The 15,957-nt window shown below is 45.4% G+C and overlaps 1 protein-coding gene across 2 annotated transcripts in view; it reads right to left on the reverse strand.

Annotated features, from left to right (window-relative positions):
- Positions 1-14,995, reverse strand: part of CACNB4 (calcium voltage-gated channel auxiliary subunit beta 4) — a 248,781-nt gene extending 233,786 nt beyond the window's left edge. The window contains exons 1-2 of one of the 2 annotated variants that reach the window (XM_046019260.1): positions 14,886-14,995; positions 14,266-14,349 (exon numbers count right to left, since the gene is read on the reverse strand). In XM_046019260.1, the coding sequence (XP_045875216.1) occupies positions 14,266-14,349; positions 14,886-14,945 (144 nt within the window). In that variant the 5' untranslated portion in view covers positions 14,946-14,995. Of the gene's footprint in view, positions 1-14,265; positions 14,350-14,575; positions 14,730-14,885 lie in introns of those variants that run through there. The other variant, XM_046019261.1, reaches the window with a different exon arrangement.
- Between the last annotated feature and the right edge of the window lie 962 nt (positions 14,996-15,957).

Here is a 15,957-nt window from a genome sequence, read left to right on the forward strand (position 1 = left end):
CATAGTGCTGTGTGTCACCTTGTATGTTTTGCCTGAGGAGCAGCTTCCTAGTTGGCAGAAAGCAGTATTCTCACAGAAGAGGCAGAGTGAATGCAGCAGGAGAAGCCTTCCTCAAAAGCTGTTGCAGCAGTGCTCGCTTCGGCAGCACATATACTAAAAAGCTGTCGCAGCAGACATAATGAGGGACAGAGCTGTGAGCACCCGCCAGACTCAAAGAAATAATGGACAAGGAGGCAGGTGTTGAGGTCCTATGTCTCCCTACAGGTAGGAAAGGTGAACAAGTGAAATACGGATTATTAATGCTGATTCCTTACAACTTCGGCTCCTTCTTCCTCTTGTCCCATATGGTACCTGTCCATACAGGTTGGTGGGGTATGGGGACATCCAGCTTACACAAAGGAGAATCTTATAGGTGAACAGTCAAAACGGAAGGCCAGCAAAGGGCGCCTGGGTAGCCCAGTTGGTCAGGCATCTGACTCTTGGTTTCAGCTCAGGTTATAATATCATGGGTCATGAGATAGAGCCCTACATCAGGCTCCATGCTCAACAGGGAGTCCGCTTAAGATTCTCTCTCTCTCGCCCCCCATCCCTTCCCCTTCTCACACTCTGGGATAAATAAATAAAAATCTTAAAAAAAAAAAAAGTTCCAAGAGGAGGCAATCTAGAGCCATATTACAGAGCTTTGTGGAGAAAGGTTCTAGAGGGGTTTGACGGATGGAAAGATCATCATCGTGTGAAAATGGTGAGACCTTCCTCAAGGAGAAGGAATGGCATGACTGAATGAGCAGAGGGGAGAAAGCATGGTTTGAGTCCAAGTCTGGGGGTGTGTGCTAGGAGCAAGGGCAGAAAGGGACAAGTTTAGATGGGAAAGTGGGGGAGACTGTGATAAAGGACAGACTCAGGGAGTCGTCATTGGGGAGCATGTCTGCTCTGTAGTGGCACACCTTTAAAGGATGGGAAGATGAGCCTGTTTGTAAACAGTAAGTCAAGCTACAATACTGTGTGAATGACTAGCGCCCCTGAAGACTCCTGGGAACAAGCATGTGTTTCAAATAGGATGCTCATTAACCTAAATCATTTGAAACTGGACTCAGACAGCGGAGGAAGAAGAAAAGCATTTGGGCATGTTAAAACAGGTATTGAGGGGCGCCTGGGTGGCTCAGTCGTTAAGTGTCTGCCTTCAGCTCAGGTCATGATCCCAGGATCCTGGAATCGAACCCCGCATCAGGCTCTCTGCTCAGCATGAAGCCTGCTTCTCCCTCTCCCACTCCCCCTGCTTGTGTTCCCTCTCTTGCTGCATCTCTGTCAAATAAATAAAAAACAAAAAAAAAAAAAAAAGAAAAGAAAAAGAATAAAAAATTAAAAAAAAAAAACAAAAAAACAGGTGTTGGGGCAAAACCCCACCCTCCCACCCTGCCCAAGCTCCTTGCCCCAGCTCCAGCTTCCCAAGCCCACCCAACGGCCCCAGGCAGTTTCCAGGCCACATCCTGCCTCTGGACTGCTTCCTGGTTCTTCTCAACTTCAGGAGCCAGAGCTCCGTGAAACACCAAGGGCTGTTTTCTGTTGCTGCCCGCACTTTAAACAAGGCCACAGTCATGGTGGGAGGCCTATCCAGGTGGATGTTTTTAGCACATTTATAAGTTGCATATATTTAGGTTTGCCTGCTTACATTTCAAATAATCTGCACATTCACTAAAAAAAAAAACAAAAAACACTAGTGAAAGTACTTAATGCCACCAAATTATACATTTAAGATTGGCTAAATGGGTAAATTTCCCATTATATATATTTTACCACAATAAAAATATAAATAAATATAATCTTTTAAAAACCCAATGTCCTTCCTCTTTTTTCCCCCACAATTAACATTTTTTATTCTTCTTATATAGAAATAGAAAACAAAATACTTGGAAATATGAAATCTGCATTTTATTGGGTTAGTTTAAACCCTGAAGATCGCTACTAATTTAGAAATAGCAATAGTAATAACAACACCCACGGTACAATTACTCTTCCAATGTGTATTTGACATCATTTTTACTGATATTATTTGGTTTAATTTTCATTTTATAGGACCAAAAGGAATATTTATGTTAAAGTAAATGAATATGGCAACCAATACCCAATGAAAAACTGAGCCTTTCCTACCAGAAGTTCTCCCTACGGCACAGAGACCAAATGAATAAAAAATGTCCCCCAAACTAAATCACCCCTCAAGCTTTCTGAAATTAGCAGAGAATATTTGCAGCTGACCTATTTCTCCCCCACACAACTGTGTTGATAATTGACTTTTGTCCCCCAGGGAAGTGCTCAAATATAATTGAGCAGCACCTGCCACATAGAGAGTTCAGTTTTATATACCCAGTAATTCCCATAAATATTGTACTTAACTTGGGACTCGAGCACTCTGCTTTCTCCTTAATTGTATCTCCCAAGGAAAAATACATTATAACTACCAGAGCTGATTTATTATAAACATCTAGATAAAATTTTAAAAGTACTTCAGATTATAAATATCCAAGACATTTCTATGATGAAAAATTATTGAAAATGATGGCAATAACTACTTTCATTGCTCACTTTTTTAATCCCAGGGATCTCATCCTATTATAGAAAGCCCCTTCTATAGATGAAGAGTCACTCAATTTTGTTCAATCCTGATGACAATCCTGATGACAAGGAGGCCAAGGTCAGGGATTTGACTTCCATGCAGGTCAAATAGTTTGGCTCCCCACAAAATTCATCTTTATGACCTAAGACTGTAGCTCTACAATGAATATAAATATGTTCTACCATGACTTGAAAAGCTCTCTGAAACACAGGCTTAAGGAAAGCCAAGTCCCTTTACACAGGTGGGTCAACAGCTGCACTGTTGTGGACCAGGGGCTCCAACTTGAAACCCTCAGCCTGCTGCGGGTTTCATAAGTAAATGAAAAAAAAACTGAAGCAAATCACAAAGATCACATTTTATTGTATTATTCCAGTTATATGAAATATTCAGAATAAGCAAATCTATAGACCTAGAGACTAGTAGATTAAGGTTGGGGAGGAGCGTGGAGAAGGACTGATAATGAGTACAAGGTCTCTTTTGGGGGTGATGACAATGTTCTAAAATGAGATTATGATGATAACAGAGTACATCCTCTAAATTCCTGAAAAATTGACTTCCTCCTCTGTTACACACACACACACACACACACACACACACAGAGGCCAAATAAGAAAGTCATGTCTTTGGACATTCTAACCCTAACAGCAATCATTTTACCCACCTGTGTGATTGGGAAATACAATCAGCACGTTGAGTTGTTGACACCAGCACTGGGCTATTCGAGAAGAAAGTAGAAGGGTATGATAAATCCATCTACACGTTAAGCTACTATGCATTTCCATTACTGCTGGTCTTTCCAGTGCTAAAAGAGAAATTGCAAAAAAGTCTTCCTAAGGAGTTTGAAATTAGTATATATAATATGATATAGTGAGCACTACAAAAAGTCACCATTTCTAGTGATTTTGACAACCCAGAAAAATGCCGATTCTTTTCAGGTTTACGTTTACAAAATAGTTCCTCTCAAAACAAAGACTACTACCACAGCTATTAAACTGCAGCCCTGGACAAAGATGCCTCCACCAACAAAGAACATACACTGAGAAATAAAATCGGCCCAGTCTGCCATCCAAATGATTACAGGGAAATGACCAGAGAGAGTCAGGGGATGTCACAGAAGCTGTACAGCCCCCGTCTAATTAATGCTTTCAGGACATAAGGCACAAGTGCTGAATGGCGTTCCTTCAGAGTCAAGGGACCACCTCTTCTCTTCTCTGTGCATGTGTGTAACAAGAAAGGACACGTTCAAGAAAGCAGGGAAGCCTGCAGACGGGCATGTTTACTCCAGTGAAAGTGAGAACTGTCGTCAGGGAATTTCAAAGCCCTCTCTATACTCCAGCCAGGTGTTCCTGAAACATCAGCCTTCTCTGGCTCTGAAAGCACACAGCTCGTCATTATTGTTACCTGAAAGCCCTAAAAGTACTCCCTGAAAACTGAATAATTTAGCCTTGGCATTCATTTCAGCTTCTAGCTCTAGTCCCACCCCCACGCCCTGCCCAGTTTCCGTAGTTAAAGCCACGTACAATTGCTGATGTGTCGCTCCCTAATCAAGTTGGTAACAACTCTTCTAGAGCGAAGGGTGCTGTCTTTTACCTCAGCGTTCTCCTGGGTCACGAAGGACAAGGGCAGGCAACTGTGATGCAGGGCAAAATGGGTTTCTGTAGGGGTTCTTTGGGGCTACGAGCCTAGCTCCCCTTGGGACTCAGCACTTTGCTGTACTCGAACCTGGAGAGGTACTGTAAAGACCGTGTGTGACTGGGGAGGTGAAGGAAATGCTCTGCACGGCCCCACAGAGGAGATACTGGCGCAACACCCTGGGCTCGAGGGGAGTGAAAACCATCCAAGGGCTCTGGGCCCATCTCGGGCACACCCTGCTGGAGGACAGACTCGGAGGATCCATGTTGCTGAGGCCTGTAACCCGTTCCTGGGGCACACACGCCTGCTGGGAAGGAAGGTCCCGCAAAGAGCAAGCAACACGGAGGACGGCACTGTTGTAGGGAACACTCTGCTCCAAAGTGTTGCCTGAAACAAAGCACGCAGAGGCCAGACAGCAGAACGGGGGCCCACGTGCCCCTCTGCGCACGTGCCTGCCGACATTTCTTCGCGTTGTCAGTGACTGTGAGTGAACTGCTGTCCCTGGTTAGGGCTGATGCTTTCTCGGAGTCCGAGCTGCAGAAATGACACCAAGAAATGGCCAAACTAGGAGGACGGTGAGGAGTTTGGCTAATGCTACAACTTCAGCCAGAAAAGATGGCTCAGATCTAGATTGTCTGGGCTCAGCTACTGACTCCCCAGAAGCAGAGGGACTGGTTCCTACAACTAGCTACACTACATGGTGTGACTTAACCACATTCTCTTCAGCGCCACCCCTGCTTTTTCCCTTGATGAATGAACGAGGAGTCTCTGCTCCTTAACACCCAGGGACAGCTGTGTCTGAGGCAGCAGTGGAGGCATTAAACAGAGAAGCCACAGTAACACCAAGGTCCTTTCCAGCTTCAGGATCCACACCGCATCCTATAACTTTCCAGAAAGATTAAAATTTCAATCAGAATCATCTAAGTTTCAATAAAATCTCACCATCCTAAGCTGAAGGATAAATAATTCTTTGTCCTACAAAAATGAGACTTTAGGGAACTCTGTGTGCCAAGAACAGGGGCTTGGAGAAGAGCACAAGGCAGTAGTTCACGGGTTAGCTGCCCAGGAACTGGATTTCTCAGTAAGAAACGTCGTAAATTCAGTTCCATGTATTCAAGCCCAAGAGCGAGAACAAAGCAGTTTGCCAGGAGAGGCAGAGTTCTCTCTTGGTCTCAATTTGGGAAGACGCATTTCAGATAAAATTCACACAGGAAACAGGTGTGAACTTTCCCCTCAGGTTCACTGTAACTGTATTATCCCACTTAGCCAGGAAGTTTACTTACAGAGCAAGTAAACTTCTAATTCTGTTAATGAAAACGAATCATTACTATTCCCATGCAGCTACAATATAATGGTTGTGCTGGTCCTGTCCCACTTCCCTGAGTATCATTCTTCCCTTTCTCTGTGCTGCTTTCTCTCTCAAGAAGGCCAAGGGTCTGCAGGCTGCTTCCCAGGCTCCCAGTCAGCAGGCTTCCAGCTGGGCTCAGCCAAGGGCTGGTGCATCAGGAGACTGGGGTACTAGCTGGGCGGGGGGGGGGGGGGGGGGTTGCGCGGGAGCAAAGTATTCCTCCCCTTTCTCTGCCCTCAAGTGGCTTCTTTAGTAGAAGCTATATATCTTCTGTCTGTCTGTCTGTCTGTCTCTTTCTCTCTCTTTTTAATTGAAGTACAATTGACAAAGATCATTATATTCATTTTGGGTGTACAATGTAACAATTCAATATTTCCATATATTGCAAAATAATCACAAGTCTAGTTAACACCCATCACCATAAGTAGTAACACATTTTTTCTTTTTTTTAAATTTTTTTAAAGATTTTATTTATTTATTTGACAGAGAGAGATCACAAGCAGGCAGAGAAGCAGGCAGAGAGAGAGAAGGGGAAGCAGGCTCTCTGCCGAGCAGAGAGTCCGATGATCCCAGGACCCTGAGATCATGACCTGAGCCGAAGGCAGAGGCTTTAACCCACTGAGCCACCCAGGCACCCCACATTTTTTCTTTTGATGAGAACTTTCAAGACCTATTCTCTAACCAACTTTCAAATACGCAATAGATTATTAACTGCAGTCCCCCTGCTATACATTACACCCACTGTGACTTATTTTATAATTGAAAGCTTGTACCTGTGACCCCTTCACCCATTTCACCTATTCCCCTACCCCTGCGTCTGGCAACCATTAATCTGTTCTCTGCATCTATAAGCTCAATTTTTGTTTTTGGTTTTGTTTTTTTGGTTTTTTTGGTTTGGGGAGGCTTTTTAGATTCCACATGCAGGTGAGATCATACAGTATTTATCTTGTTATTCAATTTCTTTCACTTAGCATAATGCCTTTAAGGTCCATCTGTGTTATCACAAATAGCAAGATGTCATTCTTTCATGGCTGAATTACACACACACACACACACATATACACTCCTCTATACATACACCCCACAATTTCTTAATACACTCATCCATCAATGAACACTTAGGTTCATGCCATGCCCTGACTATTGTAAACATTGGCTACAATTAACATGGGCTGCATTTATCTTTTCAAGCTTGTGTTCTCATTTTCTTCAAATAAATAGCCAGAACTGGGATTGATAAATCATATGATAGTTCTAATTTTAATTTTTTGAGGATCTCTATGCTGTTTTCAACAGTGGCTGCACCAATTTACACTCCCACCAACAGTGCACCAGGGTGTCCATTTCTCTACATCCTCATCAACACTTGTTGTTTTTTGTCTTTTTTATTGCAGCCATCCTAACAAGTATAAGATGATGACCTCTGTGTTCCTTGCTTCCACAAAACAATACACCAGGGGCTCCAGCATCTGTCTACCAGATGACTCTGGCCCTTGGGCTCCAGGAAGAGCCTCCTTTTCCTCCTAGCCTAGAGGTCGCAGTGGCTTCCCACTGTCGCTAACCTAAAGGGTTAGCTTCCAAACTCTCCCATCACCTGTTTACCATGTATCTACATTCAAATCCCTTGGTTGTAAAATCCCAAGGAGTTTTGATTCCTGGGTAGACTCTGGCTAATATAATGACTGCTAAACAAACTTCCATGAACCCATCCAAACCAAAATTCCACCTCATGGTAAAATTAGGGGGGAAACTACAATCTCAAGGTTCTCTAGTTGTTGCTTTGTTCTTCACAGTAACCATATAAATTAAGAATACTTCCAGGGGGGCGCCTGGGTGGCTCAGTCGTTAACCATCTGCCTTTGGCTCAGGTCATGATCCCAGAGTCTGGGATCAAGTACCATACTGGGCTCCCTGCCCGGCAAGAAGCCTGGTTTCCCTCTCCCACTCCCCCTGCTTGTGTTCCTGCTCTCGCTGTCTCTCTCTCTCACTGTCAAATAAATAAATAAATAAATAAATAAATAAATAAATAAAAAATACTTCCAGGATCAGGGGCTCCTGGTTGGCTTTGTCACTTAAAGGATAGACTCTTCAGTTCAGCTTGGGTTGTGATCTCAGGATCATGACACTGAGCCCTCCATTGGGCTCTTCAGTGAGCGTGGAGCCTGCTTGGGATCTTTTCTCTCCTCTTCCATCTGCTCCTCTGTGCTATACTCTCTCTTTCTCTAAAAAGAAAAAAAAAAAATACTATTTCTAGGATCTAAGAGGAATAAGCTCCATATGTCCTTTCATGTGTCCACATTTCTGTGTTTGTATGTCTGTCCTGATATTTCAGGGATGAAGTGTGTTGTAATGGAAAAACTGGAGAATCTGAGTAAGATCCCCTGCCCCTGTCTCGGTTCTATTACTACTGATGTGATGTCGGTACAGCCTTTATGTCCTTGGGTCTCCTCATTCATCTGAAAATGAGAAACTGACGTACTTTCCCTTTGCAATGTCTTCCTGTTCTAAAATTTTGTAATTCTAAGTTTATGGATGAATTTTGCATACATACATGCCTCTAAGCATATGATTATTCTTAGAGCTATGCACAAAGCATATACCTTCTGTTGATGAATCTGCATTTTATTGGAGAAATGTGTCTCTGAATTATAACCCAAAGAATTTTTTGCCAGCTTGTTTTATTATAGTACCAACTTAGTAACTAAATATGTTTTCAATCTCTAAATACAGTGTGGGTTTACTGAATTATGATCACGATCATTTGATTAGCATACTTTAAAAAAGCCCAAGGTTCTGTGATCTAAAGTAGATGGTTCCAAAGATGACTGCAATAATAACATACCTCTTTTTGTAAGGTGACCTTGCTACACCCCACCAAAAGAGAGCCTATTTCCTCTCCCTTTGAAACTGAGCTAGCCCTTTGTTTTGATTTAGAGACTGTAGCAGAAGCAATGTCATGTAGCTTTTAACAGTAGGTTTTACAAAATCTGCAGCTTCACCCTTTACTTCCTGGGATGCCCCTTCTTGGAACCCAGCCACCAGATTGTAAGGAAGTTCAAGCAACCATGCTGGGAGCCCAGGTGGAGGAAGACTGAGCCCCCTGCCAAAAGCCCTAGTCAAGTTCTCAGCCAGCAGCCAGCACCAACTGCCAACCACACGTGTGAGGCTATTTTAGATCTTTCAGCCATGCCAGTGCCTGGATAATACCACACACTGGTCAGCACACTGAAATTTAAAAAAGCCAGAACTGGGATTGATAAATCATATGATAGTTCTAATTTTAATTTTTTGAGGATCTCTATGCTGTTTTCAACAGTGGCTGCACCAATTTGTTGTTGTTGCTTTAAGCTGCTAAATTTGGGGAAGTTTTGTTAGAAGGCAATTTCTACCCATTAAACACAGAGTTTAATGTTCGAGTGGAACCCCATGCCTAAAATATCAAGTTGGTCTTCATCCATCCGTTCCTTCATTCATTCAAATAAATATTTATTGAACACCTACTACGCTAAATGCTGAGGATACAAAGGAGACCAAATGCAGACCTGGCCCTGCTTAGTATCTGAATGAGGGGGACAGACATTAACAGAAATCTAGTTATTGAGAACTGGCAAAATGCATTCTGGAATGAGGTAGGTGGTTAAGGAAGTGGCATAATCAGAGAATGAGAAAGTAAGTGAAGACTAGGGGTGTCTGGCAGGCTCAGTTGGTGGAGCATGCAACTCTTGATCTCAGGGTTGTGAGTTCAAGCCCAACCTTGAGTATAGAGATTACTTAAAAATAAAAAATCTTAAGAAAAAAAAATAAGTGGGAGCCTGCTTCCCTCTCTCTCTCTTTGCCTGCCTCTCTATCTACTTGTGATCTCTCTCTGTCAAATAAATAAATAAAATCTAAAAAAAAAAAAAAAGAAAAAAAAAGAAGTAAAGACAAAACTTAGGTTTCAAGGAAGATCACAAGTTAAGTAGGCAGATGAAAGAACAAGAGCCCTCCACACAGAAGGTTCAGCATGTGCAAAGAGCCTATGGCAGAAGGAAAAATGGTGTGTTCAAAATCTATGTCCAAGGCTAAAATATCATGGTTCAATATGAGGCTGGAAACTAGAAGGGGCCAGACCTTGTAAGACTTGCAGTCCTCATAAGGGCAGCCTTAACAAGGAAAGATCAACAAACCAATCATATTTTGATCACTTTGAAAAATGGGAGTAGGGGCGCCTGGGTGGCTCAGTGGGTTAAAGCCTCTACCTTCGGCTCAGGTCATGATCCCAGGGTCCTGGGATCGAGCCCCGCGTTGGGCTCTCTGCTCAGCGGGGAGCCTGCTTCCTCCTCTCTCTCTCTGCCTGCTTCTCTGCCTAGTTGTAATTTCTGTCTGTCAAATAAATAAATAAAATCTTTTTAAAAAAAAAGAAAGAAAAATGGGAGTAAACTGGAGGACTCCATCACACAAACTCGATGTACAATGACACCCAGAGTATTTCAATATGCAGCACACACACCCTCATTCCTTGCTACATTTCACTATATTACGCATACACACCTATGTCTCCATAAGTAGATTACAAAATGCTTTGGGTCTTGGGGCTCTGTCTCATTCATCTTTTCATTCCTCTTTCTTTCTTTTTTTTTTTTTTTTAATTTATTTGGCAGACAGAGATCACAAGTAGGCAGAGAGATAGAGGAAGGGAAGCAGGCTCTCCACTGAGCAGAGAGCCTGATGCGGGGCCCGATCCCAGGACACTGGGATTATGACCTGAGCCAAAGGCAGAAGCCTTAACCCACTGAGCCACCCAGGCGCCCCTCATTCCTCTTTCATAGTATCTAGCACAGTGCTGGGCACATAGCAAATGTTTAATAACTGTTTCTTAAAATTTTAAAACATAAATTAATAGGGGCCCTTGGGTGGCTCAGTCGGTTAAGCGTCTGCTTTCCTGCTCAGGTCAGGATCCCAGGGTCCTCTGGGATCGAGCCCCAAATCCGGCTCCTTGCTCAGCAGGGGAGTCGGCTTCTCCGTCTGCCCCCTGCTTGTGTGAGTGCTCACTCTCTCACTTGCTCGCTCACTCTCTCTCTCAAATAAATATTTTTTAAAAAAATCAAATAAATCAATAAAACATGACTAAATAGTCCACTCACAAATAGTCTGTCAGGGGGCGCCTGGGTGGCTCAGTGGGTTAGGCCACTGCCTTCGGCTCAGGTCATGATCTCAGGGTCCTGGGATCGAGTCCCGCATCAGGCTCTCTGCTCAGCAGCGAGCCTGCTTCCCTTCCTCTCTCTCTGCCTGCCTCTCTGCCTACTTGTGATCTCCGTCTGTCAAATAAATAAATAAAATCTTTGAAAAAAAAAAAAACAAAAAACAAATAGTCTGTCAGAAGTGATCTCCTAGGAGAAAATTCTACAGGCTCATTTGGAAAGCCATTCCAATGACAGCAACCTTCTTAAGAAAGCCTTGCTGTAAAACATCATTCCTTTCCTGACTGTAGCAGTTCTTGAGTTTCATCCTCAGTGGAGACGGAGAACCGTCCATCACATTTCCAAAGAATGCCTTTGGCGTACGCTTTGAAGATCATTACTGGGTCACCCAGCTCTCTATTCTTTCAGTGGCAAAATACTTCATCTTCTCACCTTTCCTCAAAGAAACCATGTAGTTGTTCCCTGGACCCATTCCAAAATCTCCATCCCTCCCTGATTGTGGAGGCCAGCGATCTAGAAGCCCACGAAACAAGGTCAAAGATGCCTAAAGGGCTCTGTGAGCAGTAGTCCACAGAGGACAGCAGGCTTGTTTTCTCAGGTTGCTTGTCTTCAGGCCAACTCACATGTGCACACACACACACACACACACACACACACACAAACTTTTTACCAGTTTAAAGAAGAAACAGTTTTACTAGGTGACTTTGCCAACTGTCCCCTCTTCTTCACCACCAGCCCCACCTTACCCGTCTGATTTAACATATTCTTTTGTGAGGGGAACACTTTCCCTAATTTTACAAATAACATGACACCAGAAATGAGCAGCAGTATTTTGCTGGCATTCCCACTATCTTCTTCATGTGTGAAGGCACCACACTGACTAAAATATCACCAAGAAATTCCATCACTCCAGTGTATCAAGAATTCAAAAACAACAAGTCACTGGTCATTCTACAAATAATGAGGCTCTAATAACATGAACAGCTGTTGTGCTTTTTTTTTTTTAAGATTTTTTATTTATATATTTGACAGAGGTCACAAGTAAGCAGAGACGCAGGCAGAGAATGAGAGGGAAGCAGGCTCCCCACGGAGCAGAGATCCTGATGCAGGGCTCGATCCCAGAACCCTGGGATCATGACCTGAGCCGAAGGCAGAGGCTTTAACCCACTGAGCCACTCAGGCACCCCACTGTTGTGCATTTTAAAAAAAATTTTTTGGCACTCAGGTGAAAACTCTTCAATTTTACTTCAAAAAATACTGTTAAATTCTAATATTGCAATAACTTTTTCATCTCTTGTCAAAGAAACAAAAATCCCAGTTATTGTAGCCACTATAGAAGTCTACATTATGCCATTTAAACAAGATCATGTGTAAAATACTTATTGAACTGTAAGTGCTCACAAAAATTATGCATTATTTTTACACAGAAAAAAATGGAAGGTTGTGTATATAATGCAAATACAGGTAAATCCTGAATTTAAATTAGACCATTTTATTAAATCAACAAATCCCACTTTCAGAAAAACTAATGAAATATATTTATTCTAAAAATGTGCATTGTTTGGGGTGTCTGGGTTGCTCAGTAGGTTAAACTGATTAAGTGTCTGCCTTTGGATCATCTGCCTTTGGATCAAGTCATGATCCCAGGGTCCTAGGATCAAGCCCCACATCTGGCTCCCTGATCAGTGGGGAGCCTGCATCTCTCTCTGCCTACAGCTCGCCCTGCTTGTGCTATCAAATAAATAAATAAAATCTTTAAAAATAAATATAAAAAATCTACATCGCATTGTTTAAATAACTCCCAAAATTATCCGCATGCAGTATTTTACATTTTTAAGACAATACACAACAACACTCTTAACAAGAACTTATACATGCATTAATCTCAATCATTTATCAGAGTAAATTGAAGAAAGAATAGGAATATTAAAAAATATAGATTGTTTTGTTTGTGGTTAGATGAGTAAAGCATTAGTGAAGTGATAGTGTAGATGAACTCAAAAGTTTTAGTCAGACAGTTCAGGGTCTACACTGCTGTATAATTAGTATTTCTAAGAATTCGCAACAAAAAATCACTACCAAAAATAGGCACCTACAAAATAAACATCAACAAGATCTCAGTCATGTAAGTCAAAAATGTTTTAAAGATGAGGAATGTCTTTGCTTTATCAAATACACAAATGACCTAAGCAAGCATTGCAAAGGGGATAGAATGCACTTTTAGGATGAATTCAGGATCTAAAATATATTTATTTTAATAATGCAAATGCTTGGTGTTCACTGAATTAAACAGTAGTAGTAATAATTTGTTTGCAGAAAATTAATATCTGCATAATAAATATTATCTAAATAGGTTTTAGGAACTCTTTAGGAGAAGTCTGAGTCCAATTTTGAATCTAAAACCCATTTGTCATGGATAATCTGTTTAAATTGATGATATTCACTAAGGAAACACACCACTGCTGCCGCCATTGGTTAAGAACACATTACACAATGCTCTGAGTGACCTAGAGGGAAAAGAACTTCCCAAGGTCACTCCAGCAGCCCACAGCACAGCCCGGGATAAAGGCGTCTTGGGGCGACGACCAAAGGATTCCTAGGTCACCCGGAAGGCACACACCTCCACAGTTTCTGTTCCAAAGAAAGATCAAGGTGATTCACTTTTTCGTGATCTCGCTAGCACCTAGCAGCTATGGAGAGATGCTTTCATTTACAGCACACGGGCAGTACAAAAACTAAGGACCCATCTCCTGGGTCAAGGTGAAAGAGATCTAAGCATTCCGTGTAAGCGGCGATCGTCAGCACACAGAACACTCACCAGAAGTACGCGGGAGGAAACCGTCACTAAGAAAACAAACACAAAGTGTAGGACCCCCCAGACCCCGGGACTGGGTGCCTGCCCTGGCTTAGTCTGATTTAACCAGATCTAGGCAGTCCTTGCCTACTTAAGCGAACCAAAGAATAGGTCCCAAGTGACACCAAACTTTGAGCTCAAAGTGTCTTTCATTTGACCAGAGCTCGCGGGTCTCTCTCAAGACCTAGACAGAGAAGTGTTCGAAATGGGGCAAAAATCGCAGAGACCACGGACTGTCCGCCAAGTCAACCATGTGCCGGGCCCCGGGGGCTCCGGTAACTCAAACTCAAGCACACGACTTGAAGACGTGTCTCCACACACAGAAAGTCCAACTAGAAACACTTTTCAGTCAAAGTCAGTATCCCTGTCCTAAGCCAGGTCTCCAGCAACTCGCGTCCGCACGCACGAACTTGCAGAGGGGCGCGGAGCCTCCCGGCCGGGAAGACTTGGGGCGCGGGGGGCTGCGGGAGAAGCACTCAGCGGCAGCGCGCCGCCCCGGCCGGAGAGAGGCGCGCAGGGACGCGACCCGCAGCTCCCGCTCGTGGGGGCAGCGCTCGGCTCGCGGACCCCAGAGCCGCGCACCGGGCCTTCTCCCCAGCCTGCCCACACCCCCCGCCGCCGCCCCGAGTCCGCCTCCTACCTGTCTGAGGATGAAGCTGGTCGAAGTGGTGCTGCCATCAGATCTTTTCAACCTGCTCCTCCGGGTCGTGGTGCCTCGGGCCACCTGGACTCGACACACGGGGCCAAAGAGAAGCCGGTGAGGACCGAAGCCTGGAGCCGGGCCACCACCCCGGGCTAGAGTCCGCCTGCGGACCAGCTCGCCGGGGTCTCCCAGAGCCCGCACCCCAGTCTCCTCCGTGGTCCCCACATACAGCCCCCACCCCCACCCACCCAGCACAAGCCTCGACGGCTGAAAAGATGTCCGGCAAGAGCAGCCCGCGAGAACCCACCACATCCATTAACAAAGACTCTTGGGGTGCGGGGTTCGAGTCCCCGGCATCAGCTGGGGAAGGCTGCGGGCTCCAGAGCGGGAGGGCTGAGACAGAGGTGAGGAGGAGGAGGAGGAGGAGGAGAAGGAGGAGGAGGAAGGGGAGGAGAAGACGGAGGAGGAGCTGGAGGAGAGAGGGACAGCGGAGGAGGGGTGGCAGCGCGGGGCGACAGACACCCAGGACTGGGGGCCCCGCGCGGCCAGCTGGAAGGCGGGGCGCTCTCGGGCCGCCTGGGCGGGGGGAGGAGGGCGGGGGGAGGAGGGGGCGGTACCTGAGAGGTGGGGGAGTGCGGCGCGTCCGCCGGCCGGTTCTTGGCGTAGGAGGAGGACATGGTTCAGGGCCGCATGGCTGGTCGGTGCAGGGCGCGCGGTGCGCTGGGGGCGGTGCGCGGGAGGCGGTGCGCGGGGGGCGAGGGGCGGGGGGCGGTGCGCGGTGGGCGGAGGACGGGCAGGCCCCGGAGGCTCGCGTGCGGGAGGAGAGGAGCGCGGCAGGACTTCTCCACGGGGCCGTGGGACCCGCGCCGGCTCAGGGCTCCCTGCCCGCACTTCAGAGAGCGCGACACCTTAAAGGGACCTAGGTGCTTCCGCAGCGGGGTCCCGAGCAGCGGCCCCCGCAGACGGAGGTCCCGCGGAGGGGGCTTCTGGGGATCTCGCCTACCCGCGCTGATCGGAGAAGCGCTCCCCCCCAGCGAGCGCCTTACATCAGAGCTTTCTAGAGGATGAAGGGAGGGGGAAAATCTGGGATGGGGGTGGGAAGATTAAAATAGTCTGCACAGTTTCAAATGAGACAAAGGTGGCACGGTTCATGAATCAGGACTTGGGGAGGGATGCTGGTGCAGTGTGGCAGGGAGTGGGAAGAGCGGACCGGGCGTGTGTGTGTGTGTGTGTGTGTGTGTGAGCACGTGTGTGTTTGGTGCACACTGTGGTAAGGCATGTGGGTTTGTGGTTTGTTTTCTGTGCGTGTCTTTGTATTGTTTTGTCAACTATAGCTTTACAACCCCCGATCCGCACACATCCAGGCGGCCGCGGGAGACCCTGCCAGCCTGAGTCTGACGGGAGATGCAGCCCCGCAGGAGATTAGCGTGTCCTACGGAGTTTTGAAGGTCATGTTCGACCTGCTAAAAAGCAAGAGTTGGCCACGCGCCTCCCATTTCTACGCGGATAGCTGTTTTCAAGGGAGGAAACTCACCCTTAAAACCCTACACAACCCGTGCCATTGTTGCAACGCTTGGTTTCCTACCGCACATACAAGAGATTAATTTGAATCAAATTAAATGCAAACTGTGGAGAAGAGGAATTTGAAGTACTAAGAAGAGGGAAGAAAAATATATGAGAATTCAAAAC

Source organism: Meles meles, chromosome 9, assembly GCF_922984935.1.
Source record: "Meles meles chromosome 9, mMelMel3.1 paternal haplotype, whole genome shotgun sequence".
NCBI lineage: Eukaryota > Metazoa > Chordata > Mammalia > Carnivora > Mustelidae > Meles > Meles meles.